The following is a 17,809-nucleotide window of genomic DNA, read 5'->3' as shown; positions in this document are numbered from 1 at the left end:
AATGAGGTCACTCATAGTGTTTGCTACATCTCATTTGAAGATCACTTTTTTCTGGTCCGTACTCCCATGTTGTCCTTTGGGAGTTCAGGAGCCCTTGATTGGGGTATTTGGCCCGTGTGTGTGTGTCAGTCTATAGGTGGGAACCCCAATGTGCTCACTGGGTAAAGATCCCAAAAATGCAAGGCGCCCCAACCCCTTCATAAATGTTTGTAGCCCTAGATTACGACGATTGTGTTTTTTTTAAACGCTGCTGGGACTTTGTTTTGCAAGATGGGCGGTTCGGCCTTGGAGACAATAGGGATAATTAAAGTGAGTTGAAATTACATTCATGCCAGCATCTTAACAACTGCAAATCCTCCTTGATTTATCTCATGGTGGTAGCCTTCTGGATGTATTGCATGTAAAGAAAATTTATAAATGAGGACAGTGTTGTTCGGTTGGGTTTCCCTGTGATTGGCAGTAGGGATCATGACTCTTGAAAGCTAGGCGGGGCTGATCATGTGGAGCACAAATGACCAGCGAGTGAGTATGGACGCACATGGGAAGAATAACATGACAGATCAGAGTGCTTGTAAATGATGCCTTTTGGAAAAAAAGCGAGGCTGGGCTTGATTGTAAGCACCTGGAAATGGAAATATGCAACTGTAATAAAGAATATTTCATTTAGCACTCTGGGATTCACGTAGTAGGTTGTGGTCACAGAACATTTAATTTTCTTAGCTGTGTTATGTTTGTTATTTTTGTGGTCCAATTAACCCTAGATTCTTGTTTCTGCACACTACACTTTTGTCCTTTTAAAAGTAGTATGTTTTTATCTGCTCTGTTCCTCTCGCTCTACTTTGCAGTTTTGCGTAGTTAGGGCTGGACTGCCTGCTCCCTAGAGGGTAGAGGGTAATGGTTGTCTTGTCAAGCCACCACAAGATGGATTCCTCCGGTGGGGCACGAGTGTGAGCAGAATGTATAGCATAGCAGAAAACACACTGCTGAAATGCCTGCTCTCTTGAATTGGTACTGTGATGTTAACCCAGTTACTTCCAGACCACCTGACGAATGAGAAATGATTCACATCAATTTGTTGAAGGCAAACACACATTCCTGGGGCAGCAAATGGTGCAATCAGAAGTATGGCGTGGGTGGAATTTGACATGGTTGTTTGCTCTGTTGTATTTATCTTTATTTACCATCGGATAAAACACTGATTGCTACATTCAGATGTGGTGGCACCGATGAAGGCTATGAAGCGGCTGCTCCCCTAAATACGAAGGAATCCATTCACCCTCGCCTTGTCTCAATGACGACTCCTCCAACTAACTACCCTTATATTGCTTAAAATCTAAATGCAGCTCTTCTCGTTTCATGGCCAAAAGTCATGGGAGAACAGACTAGTTTCGGCATAGGAAATTCAGATTTAGATTGTAAGTTGGTGCATGTGGTTTCTGTTAGACTGTCATTCCTTTGGAAACTTTGTTTGGTAGTGTTATGCTCTGCAGCAATTGTGACAGCTAGACGGGCATCACTGCTGGCTGTCATCATGAACCTGAACGTGAGAACAAAAGTGGAGAGTTTGGTGCGACTTGCACGAGGACCCTCTCCCTTGTTGCACTAGATAAACCTCTGAGTCAGTAAGTCTGTCTGGCCTGCTCACATAGCCTGCAGAGGGTGGATGTCTGACAAACAAAAGAGCTGAAGTGCTGACGTGAGGCTATGTGTTCAACCCTGGTCCATGTAGACCAAACCCTGAGGGGAGAGTGAAAGAAGCATGGCACTGCTGATAGTTTTTTTTCCCACACATAGTGATGAGAGAACTTTTGTACTCGTCGTGTAACACAGCTGAGTTTGTCTCAGAATATTTGTTGGGTTAATAAAAAATGCAATATGTGTGGCCCCATATGTAGGGAGAAAAGGTCAAACCACTCGGACCACTCCATTTCCAATCCATGAAGGCATTAAAAAACTCAGTTGGAAAAATATCCAAGGGCCTCCATGAGATTCTTGCAGTTATTTTTTTTTTAATCTTATGATAATGAATGTGCCCTAATATAGTTTTAGCTTTGTGTTTTACCATCGTTATGGTGGCTTTATTCATAAGCATTAGTTGAGCAAAGCTGTAATAACATTTTGAATGTTTACATATAATGGACGATGTTGTGAGAGATTATGTATGATTTCAAGAGCTTTCACAAAAACCCGGCGGTTGAAGCATTGAAGCTACTGAACCCTATTGCATTTATATTTGTTTATTTATACAGTAGATATCATCAGTTGTTACTTTGAATGGATATCAGATCTCGCACCTCTAAGGGTTTCGGTTTACCATCCCCTGTAAAGTCATTTTATTGTTAGTAACAGGTGCTATGCAAATTCACAGTTATCATACCGTTAGTGTTTCTAGATAAGGTTGTGCAAATTGCTTTAGCTGATGAAAGTAGATAGACATACATCTGTGGAATTGTCTGACCCATTATGTACACGGGCAAAATACATCCCATTGGCCTCTGATCTCTGGAGTACTCCCAGGCTTTAATATGGTACACTCACAGAAACATCCATGGCTCATGACAGACTTCACACCTCATTGCTCAGTATGCAGGTCATCACGGCCTCCTGTTCGCTATGAATTACTAATAGCTGCCTAATCAGAGTTTGTAGATTGATTTGCATAAATGCTTCTCTCAGGAAGACGCATGCTTATCAATGGCAAAGTCCCAGTTCAGATTACCATTGAGGATAAAACCTTTGTCAGGGTAGGCCTCTCAGCACTTAACTCATCAGCTAAAGCTTCAAAAGAGAATCTCTTCAGTATTATCATCATCAACACAGATTTTTAAATTTATGTTTGAGGACCATACCTCTATCTTTTTGAAGTTCAATAATGAAAGAAATATTTGCCTTTCAAGCATATATTTTATTTGTAAATATTTTACCTTTAAAGTAAACATTTGATTGTAACAGTACTTTCGAAAATGCATAAAGTTAGATTAGATTTTTGTAATCACATCTCATCTTCTTCCGCTTTATCCAAAGTCGGGTCGCGGGTCAGCAGCTTCAGGAGGGAAGCCCAGGGTTCCCTCTACCCAGTCACTTCATCCAGCTTTCTTTTGTAATATCAAACTAAAATTTTGCAGTAAAGCTTGTATCCTTGCAGTATTAGCTGGTAACTTGATGGGGATGAGTAAGCAACATGAATTGGTAATTACAAGGACATGACACACAGAATATGATCAAAACAAAGTGACAAAACAAAATTTGGGAACAACCAAGAATGATAAGAAATCAAAACACACTAAACAAAACCCAGACCGTGGCAGAAACACCCCTCCTTTTCTGAATGTATTGCTTTGGATGGCAAGGATTTTTTTGTAATCTGTTCACGACCCACTATGTGAGTGAGACCTGACTGCAGATGCAAAAAATCCCATTATCCCCTTCCATATTATGGGGCACGGCCCGTGTTACTGTGTGAGTGTGATACAAGATCAACTTCCTGACTTGAATAATGCGCTTGTAGTGTAGCTCTTTTTCAATAGTTGAATATTCCATCTTTTATTTTCACATGCTCTGATCCTCTTGCTTTTTTTCACCTGTCCAAACCTGCAACTTTGGCACACTATCTGACAGCATGTTTCCTAATAGCAGAACACCTGCTAAATCTCTTATAAAAGTTGCATATCATGTCATGTAAACATGAAAGATGAATGAGCACATGTAAAAGCTCCCCTTTCCTCACTACCTTGTTGCCCTTGGGTCACAGTTATTAATCACTGAAATGATTTTAGAAGCCTAGAGGCCACTTTGTTGTAATAGCATTTAAGTGGACATTGAAATAAATAACCACTGGGTGTCTCTCCTTGGCTACAAGTGATTAATGAAAAAACAAAGTGGTGCAGAAGCTGCCTTGTCCACAATTATCATGTCTCATTCGGACACTTCACATGAGTAGCAGTTTTACAAGTTATACATTGTATACAGGCAAGCATATCATATCCAAAATATTGCCTTTTTGTGTTTTCTTTTATAGCCCTCAGTGTGGCGCCCACATTTCCTAGACCGTAAATATTAATCGCTCATTGTTGATGTTCGCAACACATCCTGACATTTTTCAAGGAAAGGTGTGGGTGGGAATGGCAGTTGAACCCAAGTTCAACATATGTACTGAGTGTGTGAAGTCCTTCCAGATGATTCCCTACAGTGGCAAAGATCGGCACAGCCGAAATACTTGGTGCAGAATGCGGAGGCGCAGGGTGTAAATGCAGAGGAAAGGATGAAAGGAGCTGTTAATCTTTGTCAGCAGTGCCTCGGTGGCTGGGGGTGAAGGTGAGGTGGTGGGTGGGATAAACTGCAGTCTGAGCAAACCATGGAGTATATGTCTTCATTATCATCTGTCAACCAACAGATGAAAAGTGAATTTTTGTGCCGAGGTCCCCCGGCCCTTGCATGTTGAATCGGGTTTGACATAATAGCCGAGCACTGAGCATATAGCACACAGAGCTAAACCGTAGTGGCTAGCACACAAAAGAGAGGTCAGAAAGTTAAGAATTTATCGTTGACCCTCATTGCAGGTATTCCCAATTCTTTCGTCTAGACTTTAGAGCTTTGTATTGGCGCCTTTATCTCATTGACTGACAATTGGGTCCTACAGAATTAGTTGCCTTTTCTTTGTCTACTCTCCAAGACCTAATGTTCACCCTCTTTAAGGTTATATTAGTGAAAACAATAACATTACATGTAAATGGAACTATAGCCCTGACGTTTGCCACTAAATGCCCCTCATTTAATAGTGTTAAGCCCTCATTAAGATTGTTTAGAGGTCAAGAAAGCATTGTGGCTTGATGTGGATGCAAGGGACTTTACGAGTAGAACAGGAAACACCCAAAAAGCCACAAAGTTACAGGAAGGGGGGGTTGTGCATCCATGTAGACCCCAATTAATTCTCCTTGGAAACAATCGACTCCTTTGGACAGTTTAAGCAATTAAGTGTCATTTTGTTTTCATCTAGTTATTGAAATCTCAATGCAACAGCGATGTCCTATGTCTATGTGAATGTAAGTTGGTGTTAAACTGTCTGAGAACATTTTGCTTATTTTAATATGATTTTACACCAAACCAGGTTTACCTGAATATTGATGAGTTTTTGCACCAACTGTTCCATTTATTCTTAGCCAACTGGTGAATATGATTTTTGAAGGGAAAAAGATTCTAAGGTGGCCGTGTCAAAGGCACATTGGCCATTATTTCCTTCTCCGGCATCAAATTATCTCATTTTTTTAATGGAGTCTCACTGATGACTGAGCTGCTCATTCTCGTGTCTTTTATTCTTCATTCTATTTTTAATGGAGCCCTGTGTTTGAACTGTTTCTCATGTTCAATCACCATAATCTCTGATATATTCATCAGTTTGATGTCATGCACATTTCTATCTAGCATTTTCTCCCGTCTTATATCATCAACAAATATAATCTTTTCTTGCATGATCAACACGTGTCGACAGTAAAAACAAAAAAGAGCTAGTCTGTGACCTGTCAATAGCAACAACTGTCAACGGAAACATTATTATTTATAGGTAGTTTGAACAGCAGCATAAGCCTGCTCCTTGCTGGGCTGTTGCATGAAACTAGGCTCTTAGATGAAGCCTACTTCCTACTAATGTTCAAAAAGAATATAAGATAATATTAATGGGTACTACTTAAGCTACAAATAAGACCCCATCTGGTATTTGGTGTCCAAGGCCAGACAAAAACAAATGACGTGTTGAAAGTCTTGTGGAAACAAAGAGGACATTTCAAAGGCCTTGGTTCAACATGTTTGGTACGATACTGCAAGATATTGACTAGGTAACTGGAAATGCCATCCCTCACTGTCTACTTTCACAGGGATTCATTTATCTGTTTCTACTAAACCTTTGTCTTTCTCTGTTTAAAACTTAAAGTGGACGGATGACAGACTTTGCACAAAGTGTAATAATATAGGCAGTCAGTTCAACGCTTCCAAGTTTAGGGAGTGATGAGATTCACTGAGCAATAGATAGGAATGTTAATTCTCCTCCATTTGAGCATGTCTCAGTCTGCCATTATTTCAAAGTAAATGGACACTTGTGGTTCCTTTTTATGCGGCTTGTGAAAGTGAAATTATGGATGTTTGCTACATTTTTTTTAAACATTCCAAGTATCAATCACTGTTTATTTTATGTTATTAAGGTCTTAGATGTTGTTTTATTGAATTAAGGGAGGAAATGAAAATAAAATACATGTGTGTACTGGTGGTCTCATTAAGAGCATCATAAATTCATGCATATCATACAAAAGCTGTATTTTCTCTATAGTCTCTTTAGTTCCCAATGTGCCTCATGCTATTTTTTATTGACCGACGCGAAGCCATTCCTTTCCTTGCTTTACTTCCAAATTCTCGGTCTGTGTAACTCTTCTATTTTTCATGTGACTGCATATATAACTGCTCATAGCCATAACCACCCTGTGTGATTAACCCCAATTATTCCAAGTAGGTTTTCACTGGCCGATGTGGTATAATGGCCGTTTGTAGGCCAGCAAAGACATGCAGATTTTCACATATTTGGAAAAGTGCCCATTTAATCTGCATTGTTTGAATGCAGTGCTTTGTTTGAGTGCTCTATCATTTTTCTCTACATTTATATTTTTCCCCTGCATGTCTTTTGGCCAAAAGGTTGTTTGATCATGTCAAGGGTAGGCCATCAATAAGACAGTGTGTAGTGATTTTAGCTCAGGGGAGGTTTCCTCTTATTGATTTTCCAAAACACAGCACCTCACCTAAAAGACAAGCATACACCCTCCACAATCAATCTAGAGCATCTGCTGGGATGGCATTTTGGCATCTTCGCGAGCTGACATGTTTTTGTGATGCAGTAGAACCTCCCTTTAATAAATCCAGGACAAATTGGCTGTCTCTCCAGATGTGAGCAAGTCTGAATCACTGTGTTGCAACTCATTATTACTGCAGAGTTGTGAGGCTGGCTGAAGCTCAACATTACTGTTCCTATTCATAAAGAACCATGCCGTACAGCTAATCAGCTGCACTGTGAGCATGTGTTGTGCACAGTCTGATATGGTTTTTACTGACCTGATCCCTGCATAGGGGGAAAAAGAGAATCACTGAAAGGACACATAGCCAACACAGTAACTAGTTGCAGAAAATGCTGAACCAATGTGTGAGGCAGATTCAAGGGCAACGCAGACAACATTGCACAAACGAGGTAATAGGTGCAAGCAGCTAATGATTCTCAGGGGCTGAGGAATTTCTCTTGTTGATTTGACAATGGCTGAAATGAAAGCCTGGTGCCATTAATGAGAGCAGGCAAAAGGGAGGGATTGAAAGGGGCAGGCCAAACACTACCGTTCTGCTTTTTTTTTTAGGCATTTCTTTCTGGCTACTCTCCTGATGTCTTTCCTTAAACAGGGAGTTTTATTTTATTTTCATCCATCTTTCTTTTCGATATGCAGCAATCATTATCTGTCCCTGAGCTCTGTTCAGTGGGAGACAGTGATGTATATGAAACGCTATCAGTGCAATTTCAACTGTGACCACTTCCAATTATGACGTCATCTTGACATATAACATGTCAAACCTCATGAGGGAGAAGCATTAGTCTAATAATGAATGGTTAGCCTGTCAGCGTGACCAGTGTTCATATTAGTATTGTCTTTCATTTGGATGCTTGGTAATCAGGACTGCTGTAGTTCCTATCCAATAAGGGGATTTTTAGAGTATCTGATTTGTTCACAGGGTTGAAATCATTTAGTGTTTCTCTTGTTTCTTTTGTAAAACTTAGTTGTATTATAACTTTTGAGGTTTAACTATTTGGAATGTATTCATTTGTTATTGAATTGATTTTTATTACCGGGTTGGGAGAGAAAGTTTACAGCAATACAGGTCATTTTGTAAACAAAAATAAAAGGATATACTTACTGGCTGCATTATTTTCATTTACCATATATTTTTGTCAGTATTTTCAATTCTACAACAATAAATCAATATTACACTAAAAAAATAAGATCTGAAGTCAAAAATGTGTTCCGGGACATGCCTAATTAGGACCTGATAAGATACAGTGAAACTGGAAGCATGTGGCAAAGCTTGAGGGAAACGACAACTCCTGAACTCTACAATAAGCCCCGGAGGCAAATTAAGTTGGACGCGCTAAAGCAGACTGTGGCGGCTTGCAGGAAAGTAAAGGTTATGTGATATATCAAATTGCTTCATTACAATTCTGTATTGGCAAATGGGTAGGCAAGGGTCAGGATTTTATTTGCCTTCTATGCTCCCATAGTCATTCCATCCAAGTTCATAAAAGGGGCACTGTGTCAGAAAGGGTGAGACACCAGAGAGACAGAAAAAGAGAGAGAGAGAAGAGAGAGAGAGAGAGAGAGAGAGAGAGAGAGAGAGAGAGAGAGAGAGATAGTTAGAGAGAAAGAGAGAAAGAGAGAAAGAGAGAGAGAAAGAGAGAGAGAGAGAAAGAGAGAAAGAGAGAGAGAGAGAGAAAGTGTATATTTGTGTTCAATGTTCTTTCATCTGGCAGCACTCATAGCCACTCTGTCGGGCGCTCTCCAACAACACTGTTTGGTTGGCATCCCAGAGAGTTCCAGGCTAAATTGGCAGCCCAGGGAATACAGGGCGCTCTCACCCTGATGCTCGCCCACGCGCAGGCTTTCATTCTTCTTTTTCTACCCTTGACCGTTGACTGACTGCACTCATTCTCACAGTCCTACATCAATCTGGCCCTCAATGATGTCATTTGTTCAATGTCTTGCCACCTCGCTCTCGTTTTGTCACAACATTACTCATCCTGGTTATCTATCATGCTGCGGTTATTTAAGCATTTGACTGTATTTATTCACAGTATAACTAATGATGAATAACACCTGGCTGATTACATCTTTCAAGGTGTGGGAAAAATATGCATCTAATGTAATGACCAACCACACCAACATACTTAGTACATGCATGTACTGTAGGCATACTAACTAAATCTGTTTGAAGTGTGGGACCCTAAAAGAAGAGAGGGCTCCTGTGTGCATTAAGTATTCATCTGATGTGCAGTGGGGTGCAGTCCATGTGGGTGCGCATGTTGGGGTTAGAGAGGAGCCTCTGTGAGTGTGTATGTGGGTGTGTGTGCGTGCGAATGTGCATGTCGGGAAAAACAGTACTCCCAAATTGCGCCGCAAGCAGCCAGCAATCGAGCAAGCTGACACTCTGTCTGGCTGTTGAAGGGAAAAGGGGATGGGCTGGGGGAAGTGAGAGAGAGAGAGAACGAGAGAGTGAGAGCGACACACACACATAGCAGGGCAGCTGCCAGAATTTCTCTGGTATTACAAGGAGCGAGAGGAAGACTAGGAATTCTCCTCTTTCTCAGCCAACCAGAGGAAATCTTTCAGCCCAGTCAGGCATGCCGATTCCTGCGAACAGCACAGTCTGGGAAGGACGTGGTCTTCAGAATCAGCAGCCACACTACCACAGGGGATTAAGCATCCAGCCACTGGTGTGACTGCAGAGTGGATTGATTGAAGGGGCGAAGAGTAAAACTATGGAAACAGTTGCTGGATTTTGGAATCTTTGGATGGAGGCTGAACTTTTTGGGGGGCACAGGGATGGAAAACTCTAGAAGTGCTTCCGTGGTGCGTGAAATGAGGTGCTGCTCAGTCTCGTCCTGACCCCCTCAAATCCTACTCCCAAAAATCTCTCCGGACTACCTGAAGCGCACCCCCTCCCACCCCCACACACATTGTGCGCTCTTCCTGTTTGCCCTTTCTGTCCTGCAATACCCCAAATTCAGTTACGAGGTTCTCCACTCCTCCTCCGTCTGTGCATCGTCCTTCTTCTGTGAAATCAGTTGGACCCTCTATGATTGCGATCGGGGAAAATTTGACCCCGGTGCCTCACCTTGCTCCATTCTTGCAAGACTGTGGCGACATATCAAATGCTCAAGTAATGGAGAACGCTGACAAGACAGACATGGACTGCAAAGTCGAACTCTCTCAGTTGTTGGTTTGCTGACTATGAGCACACGGTAGATAATGGATTGGAAAGAGCTGTAAGTATACATCACAGCATTCTCGCTAACTTTATTCTATTTGCAGTTGTTGTGAGCGCATGTCAATCTGATACCTGCTCCTTACTTGCTTTGATCATTTTTTTTCTAAATTGCATGAGTCAGTGTCAATGCCACAGTGTTGGAAGTGAAAAGGTGGGCATGCTGCCTGAGGGTGTCCTCGCAGTTTATTTTCCATTGACTGATCATGGCCAAAAACGATGGATGAGAGGAGCGGTAAAAACAGAGGATGTAGCTAACTATTTATTTCCTCTTTCTGTGCTTTAGTTGTTTGGGTGAAAAAGACAGTTAAATAACATTCTTTTTTAAATCTATCTTTGCTCATAATAACGTGTGCAGTTTTGTGTGTAGTATGAATCAAAAATTAAGGTTTGCTTGCCTTTGACTGAAAAAACTAACCCCAGGGCCATAGTTATGAATCAATAACAAAATAATTTCCTATTGTTTTTTTAAGATTGATATCATGCTTTTGCTGATGCATGACTGCCAAACGGGCTACATTTGTCTTGATTGAATGTGCTAGACATACAGTCCCTCTCAGTCCACATACACGTGGATTGCAGCAATGTGCTCTGTTGTAGTTTCAACCTGTCTTCTATTTCACCTTACAATCATTTCCTCCATTTTTTTTCATCACATCACACATCAGAAACTCCCTGGGGAAAACCTTCTCTTGTAGTCCTTTTGGAAGCAGTAATTATTCCATCAACCGACAGCGTGTTCCCTGATTGTGTTCAAGGGTTGTCGCTGCAGTACAGTGGAGTGGCAAAGGATGAAGGAGTGTTGAAAGGGAGGGGTGGTGCTGTTAGTTTTCACTCTAGGACACAGGGTGGGGCGGGGTCTTTTGGCAGCGGACCACTCCTGCCCAGTGGAACCCTGAGAAAGCCTAATGGGTGTTCATTGCTTGTGTTAATAGGCAATTGTGTTGAGGAACTCACGTGGCATCCCAACAACTCCAGCACAGTTTCAATGAAATCGGGGAAGAACTGCACTCTCTGTGACCTTGCATTTCCCGATGGGGTATTAGTTAATATTAAGATAGCATGCCTAAATTTGGCTATATTCCCTGCAGACCATGCACGGTATAAAGTAACTGGACTGGAAAACTCTGTTGGCTTTGTCTGACTCTCTCTGTATGCTAGACAATTTGAAGACTTTCCCAAATCAGTCTTATATAACAACAATTTTTAAAATAGCAGTTATGACAGATATAGTTTTCAGTAGAGTTGTCGCTGATAAGAAATCGGATCGAAGTTTATCGGAAATGGGGCCAAATCAGGTCAATTTCAGAGTTTCAGAATCAAGTAAAAAGCTCAGAATTTTAAAATGTTTTGCTATGTAAGTGATATTTTGATTGACAGATCTGTTTGTAATCATTTCTGAGTGTGGTCAGTGATAATGATAGTTTTATAGTTATTTCCATGATTTAACAAGCAGCATTGCCTTTTCCACACAGTGTCAGCTAATTTAGTCCCCCCACCACCCTCTAATGAATGGAATCTTTTTAAAACAACATTTCAGCATGTTCACACACTTTGTGGAGTAGCACCACAAATTTCGTTATACGCAGCTGTGTATGATGACAATAAAGGCTTTTGATTTGATTTGATTCATTTTTGGAGACAAGCAAGCCAATATTTTTTTCACCAAACTGTACCTTCTTTGGAATGTAGGAAAATAGCAACCCCTCTTGTTGGCTTTGAATTATGAGAAGGGATGATACTCTGTGTTGGAATTGTCCCAGAGGCAATTGATATTGTTCCACGACTGTGACAGTCATCTTTGTTTGTTTGATCCAGATCAATTCAATGCTCTTCACAGCTATGTCAATAGTCCCTTTGGATAGGCAAAGTATAAGAATAGGCTCTAAAAAAGATGCATGACTGCAGCATATTTCTCAGTAATGGTGAATTTGTTCCCGGGGGTAAACCAGAAGGACTTGTTGGCTTTCTGATTGTTACACAATATGTCTTGTGTCATGTAGCAGAAAATATTTCATCAATAATCTAATTTGAGTAATGTTGCCTACTTGAGTTTTTTTTTAAGAATTACTTTCATTGTTCTTGCTTCCTTACAGGGCTGCTCAGAAACTTAACCTGTCCTCCAAACGAAAGAAGCAGCAACCTTCGCTGTTCCATCCACAGGAGCCCTCCATCTACCCCACCAACTTTAGTGGCATCCTGCAGGCGTCACCCCCTCCTGCCCCACCATGCCTGCTCCGTGCCGTGTCCAAAGTGAAAGAGAACCCAGGGATAGGAAAGGTGAGATGCCAGCAACACAGATGAGTGTAAAAACAACACTTCTAGTTTAGCAGTTAGGATTTTGGTGAATAAAATAAAATGAGACGGCCCGGCGACCAAGTGGTTAGCCCACCGGCATCACAGTTATGGGGTTGAGGGTTCGAGCCCACGTCAGTCCTCACTGTGTGGACTTTACATGTTATCCCTTCTCAAAAACATGCACAGTAGGCTGTTTGAACCTAAATTGCCCCTACTCCGACTGGCAACAGATCCGTATTGGCAAAACATATCTTGAAAAGAATTGGATTGGACATGAAAAAAATCAGCATTGTTAAAGCCCTACTCTGTGTCTGTCGGCAGAATAAATACACATTTAAAAGTTGCGGTCATAAAAGTTGTGTGGTGTATGAAGCTTTTTATGCCATCATTTGTCGTTTTAAAAATGATAAAATACCCTGAATGATACAAGGATTATCAAAACCATTTAGACTAAACATTTTCTTTAGTGGATGCCCCTTCACAATAGTTAATAAAATACTAAGATATTATATTCCTGCTCACAAAAACACTATTATGCAGCAAGCCAACAAGTAAAATATATCTATAGATGCAAAGAAGTGACCTCATCACTACTCTTGTATATTCAGTGTACAAGGGAAGTTAGGTGGAGACACCGGACAAGAGCCAGAAGGCAGTTTGCTGCTGCAAAAACCGATGGAATCAAATACATTCACTCAGATATAAGACTAGCATTGCTGAATACAGTGGGAGCATGGCAAAAGACATCGCAGTTTGCAACACTCTGTGTCAACAACAGGTTTTTTATTTCCGTGTTAGGTGCCTATGAAAGCCAAACTGGTAGAGATGGAGCAGTCATTAAAAAAAAGCTGTGTGAACACATCATTTTTCCTTTGTGTTTTATTGGCTATTGTTTGTCCGAGCTGGCATCCTGTATTTATAAAACAGAAGTCCCTGAACAAGATTTGGTCGCACCTCGATAGGAAGAACTATTTCTTTTTGTGCAAGGTATCCCAACAGTCGGGCCATTTATTATAAGTTTCCCAATGAGACACACTAAGTCTGCATTGTAAACAGTCTTAAAACTGAGGTAAACTATGCATCTGTTCACCCAAATGGTTTTTTTATTAGATTTTTTCTCCAAAGAGGTCATTAACATTTATGGCTCTATTAGAAGTATGTAAAGCCCGGTTATAATTCGAAAGCAATTGTATTTCGTTTTTTTCTCTTTTTGTGCCTTTTGTGCCACATATTGTGGTGAATTCAGTAAATATGTCTTGTCAAATGTAGCAGAAAATATGTAATAATTATCTCACTTCAGTATTGTTTTATCGCCACCACCATTTTGCTAGGCTCCCTTTGAAATTGTTCCAGTGTGTCATGGCAAAAATGGATCACATATACTTTTGACCAATAGTCACAGGGTTGATTTGGGGATCGCCAAACCACACTAATGGACTTGTTGGAGGGGCTTTACAAGCAGTGAACCAGGGCCATTAGCATAGTTCGCCAATGCTCTGTGGCCCCAAGCATGTGGGCTTTGCCAACATAAATATAACTGAGGCATTTGCTTGGCCGGAATAATCCGTGTGATATGCTGCAGTTATGTGGAAACCCTTTTTAAATGGCACAACCAATGTAATATTCTCAACATATGCACACGTCAGTCAACGTAACTGCCTCAGTGCTCAGTGGAAACGTTGCAAGAAAGGGTATTCCAGTAATATTGTTTAACAGCCTTGGTGCCTTAATATGTAGTAATTTCCACTTAACCACAAGTACAATCCAAACAGGTCAGAAAGTCAGTCGGAATGGAGCCAAAAATTAAACAACAACAACAACTAAGTAGTTTTAAGCCTGTGAACCGTTTCTCATTTTTCCCATTGGAATTGAAGCCACCTTTCAAATGAGTGACAGCAATTATATATTAGAGCAAGACTTGGATGCAAGGAACAAATTAGATAACCATCGTTATGCCATGTCCATTTTAATTAATAGGTCCAAGGAGGAAGGTAAGTCATATTAGACTGTGTAATTTTTACTTTTTTCGTAATTACAATCAATTATTAATGAACTATTATTTTCTTATTCTGAATCATAAAAAACAAGAATGACTTTGCTTTACATTTAAACTACTGAACAATTCTCATACAACTTTAAACCTTTGTACCAATAAATTTGAGTGGTGAGCTGAATTAGTATTTAGATGGAATTGATTAGCAAGGTTTTGCATAGATGGGAAGAAAGTCATTATTGTATCTGTAGAGACCGCCTTGCACAAACAGAAACACATCCACAAACACAAAATTGTACACTTCAATTTTGCATCATAAATGTAGGAATTCCTGCATGGTATACTAAACTAGCATACGCTTCCCATCAGTAACCATGGTGATTAGGTGTACAATGTACCTCATGATACTGTAGCATATTGTCAGGCATGATAGTGACCTATGGCATGTGCTAATGTGAACCCTGAAATTCTTGTCTGGAACCTGCTTTCCACTTTCCAGTCACAGATGGAAGCAGAGGGAGGGAGGTGAGAAAGTAGGAACAGTGAGTAGGTGGTAGAAGGGGGATTACTATTCTTGGTGGTGAGCTTCTCCCCGTCCAGAAAAACACACCACTGGGGCGTTAATCCTCCCGCATGGCACTTGCTTCGCACACCTCCATCTGCACCACTCCATGCCTTGACTTTCAATGCACACCTTGCCGCCTTGCACTGACACCATTAGGCATTTACTTGACCTGCTGGGTTTGCCAGCCATTGTTGGATTGAGTGTTTCCATGGAAACCTTCCTTGTCCATCAACTGTGATACAGATGTCGTGATGTTAATGTGCAATGTGGTACAAAGCTTTCCTTTTGGAGGCTGAGCTATTTTCAGAACGCCTGCAATTAAATGTATGGTAATCTATTTTTTTGTCTCAGCTACAAACAGGATGTCCAAATGCTGCCTGTAATTTTAATATAAATGCTTTCCTGCATCTGTTTGTGTAGACATTTTTTTCATGCTTTATTGATTTTATAATTTAAGATGCCCTTTTGTCACCTTTGCTTTTCCTTTCTGTCTTGGCTCCAGGTCAAAGTGATGATGCGCATTTGCCCATCCTTGGAGGCGACAGACTCCTCAGAGTCTCAGTCTTTCCTGAAAGTGGATGGCAGAAAAAAGCAGGTAACCCTCTACGATCCTGCATCCAGCCCGCCGCACTCAAGTTCAGCACACAGACGCTCCGCCACTGTTGCTGTGCCAAAGATATTTGCCTTTGATGCTGTTTTTACCCAGGATGCCTCACAAGTAAGTACACACTGTGTATATCATTGTGAGCGTGTCCAAAGTGTTTGCGAAGGTGTCGTGTGGGGCGTTACTCTCTCAAGGATAAAGGAATGTCTTAATGCTGACAGGGAGTGGCCAGAGGCTCATGGAAAAATGCTGCTCTTGGGTCAGAGGGCACTCTTACCAGTGTGGAACTAACAGCTGGGCGTTTTAAGCCCTCTTGGGAATGGTTTGAAGCCACTCCAGTTATACCTAACCTCGCTGCTATGTATATTGAATCTCATCCCCCGGAAAGCATGCACGCTGACATGAAAGACGAAAGGTCAGATACATGTTTACTATGTGGTCGAGCTCTTTTACGCAGGCTGCGGTTAAAACGAGTCCTGTTGTCAAGCAATTACCACTCCAAAAGTTCCCCATGTTGAAGGGAACTTTTAATAAACGCAAGTGCAAATAAGAGATTATTTTTAGCCATCGGTCAAGATACGCATCATCTCTGTAATGGAAAGAGGTGCTCCATCATTTCCTCTACTTGCAGAAAGTGTTTGCATAAGTAAGCTGCTGATAGTTTAAGCCTAAAACGTTTTCACTGCAGAGCTGGAGCCAACATTCTAGATGGTGCCGCTGGGACCGCACTGCTGGTGGCTAACTGGATCAGCAAGCTGCTGTGCTGTTAGAGGCCTCGTTTGCTGTATGATGAATGGGAAGGGGGGTCTGCTGAACACGTACTTCCCCAAAGGGGCTATAGTGAAACGGATTGCAAAAATGAATTACATGTTGAAGCATGCATTCATAAGCCAGGGAATGAAACATTCTGAATGCGTTCCCATGAGTTGGCTTATCTGAGGCAAAATAAATGATCATTTAAAAGGCTATATGTTGATGTGCACCCTTGGTTGAAAGTTTTAAGACACTTCCTTATTCGGCTGAATGGAGAAAAGTCTCAAAACCGTGGGTGTATTGTTGGCTTATTTGTGACTGTAATTTGATTTGAACGGTGGATGTTTTCCAACAGGCAGAAGTGTGCTCAGGTACAGTTGCAGAGGTCGTTCAGTCAGTAGCGAATGGTGCAGATGGGTGCATCTTCTGCTTTGGACAAGCAAAGCTTGGTAAGACTTACCATCTACAAGAAATTACATACACTAAACTGATTTTAACCTCAACTCAGTTGAATTCCTCTAAGGAATTTCAAGTCCTTACGAGGCATTGATTTTCTTTTCTCTTTTTACAGGCAAGACATACACTATGATTGGCAAAGACATCTCGACTCAGACCATAGGTGTTGTACCCTGTGCCATCTCCTGGCTCTTCAAGCTCATCAATGAACGCAAGGAGAAGACCGGCGCACGCTTCTCCGTGCGGGTATCTGCGGTAGAAATCTTCGGGAAAGAAGAGGAGCTGAAGGACCTGCTGTCTGAGGTTTCGACAGGGAGCCAGCAGGATGGCCAATCCCCAGGCATCCATCTCAGAGAGGATCCTATTTGTGGCACACAAGTAAGAAGTATTCCAACATGTGTTTCTCTCTAGTGTGTTGCTTCTTTTTGGGCAAATATTGACAATACTGTTTTATAGTCTTCCTCCAATAATATTTGGCTTATCTGATTTTTTCTCTCCTAGCTGGCATGTACTATTCCTTTTGCTCTAGATTTCCACCAATGCCATCAGTGCCTTAATGATGGCTTTCAAACTAACATGCATTGACTCTTGTCAGCATCAACCAGCCTCCATCACATGTGTGTGTGTGTGAGCACTACCCTTCCAAGCACAATGGAAGTATTATTGGGGGATGGTGTGGGTTTGAAGAGCCACTCACAGGTGTTGCTGTCAGATGTGAGGGTGGATGTGTGTGTGCCCTTACTTCAAAGACGACTCTCCTTCCGCTTAGCAGCCACATGGCGTTTCCTTTCATATTTCCTTTCTTTCTCCTTCTCATCCAACTTCATTATCATCATCCCATCCACAGTGAAGGGCTTACCTCTGCTTCCTGCTGCATCATTACCTCTGCTAATCTTCCTGTCCCGGTGCACATATCTGCCATTTTAATTTCCCCTGAAACCCAATCTAATGGGCAAAATGTGTGTCTGGGTCCAATTAACCAACTCCCTTCTTTGCTCCTGTCCTGTTCCTATTGTCAACTACCATGTGGCTTCCTTTGGTCACTGTAGTTTCTTTTGTGAAACACCCATACCCACCCAAT

At 41.4% G+C, this 17,809-nt stretch overlaps 1 protein-coding gene across 3 annotated transcripts in view; it reads left to right on the top strand.

The window, feature by feature from the left end:
- The window catches only part of kif26ab (kinesin family member 26Ab), a 59,953-nt gene that overhangs the window by 33,006 nt on the left and 9,138 nt on the right, over positions 1 to 17,809 (top strand). For 2 of the 3 annotated variants that reach the window (XM_077621030.1, XM_077621028.1), the window contains 4 exons: positions 12,156 to 12,339; positions 15,418 to 15,633; positions 16,628 to 16,721; positions 16,844 to 17,106. In XM_077621030.1, the coding sequence (XP_077477156.1) occupies positions 12,156 to 12,339; positions 15,418 to 15,633; positions 16,628 to 16,721; positions 16,844 to 17,106 (757 nt within the window). Of the gene's footprint in view, positions 1 to 9,323; positions 10,061 to 12,155; positions 12,340 to 15,417; positions 15,634 to 16,627; positions 16,722 to 16,843; positions 17,107 to 17,809 lie in introns of those variants that run through there. The other variant, XM_077621029.1, reaches the window with a different exon arrangement.

Source organism: Stigmatopora argus, chromosome 15 (assembly GCF_051989625.1).
Source record: "Stigmatopora argus isolate UIUO_Sarg chromosome 15, RoL_Sarg_1.0, whole genome shotgun sequence".
NCBI lineage: Eukaryota > Metazoa > Chordata > Actinopteri > Syngnathiformes > Syngnathidae > Stigmatopora > Stigmatopora argus.
The sequence above is the reverse complement of the archived record's forward strand: the minus strand, read 5'-3'. Positions and strand labels throughout refer to the sequence as shown.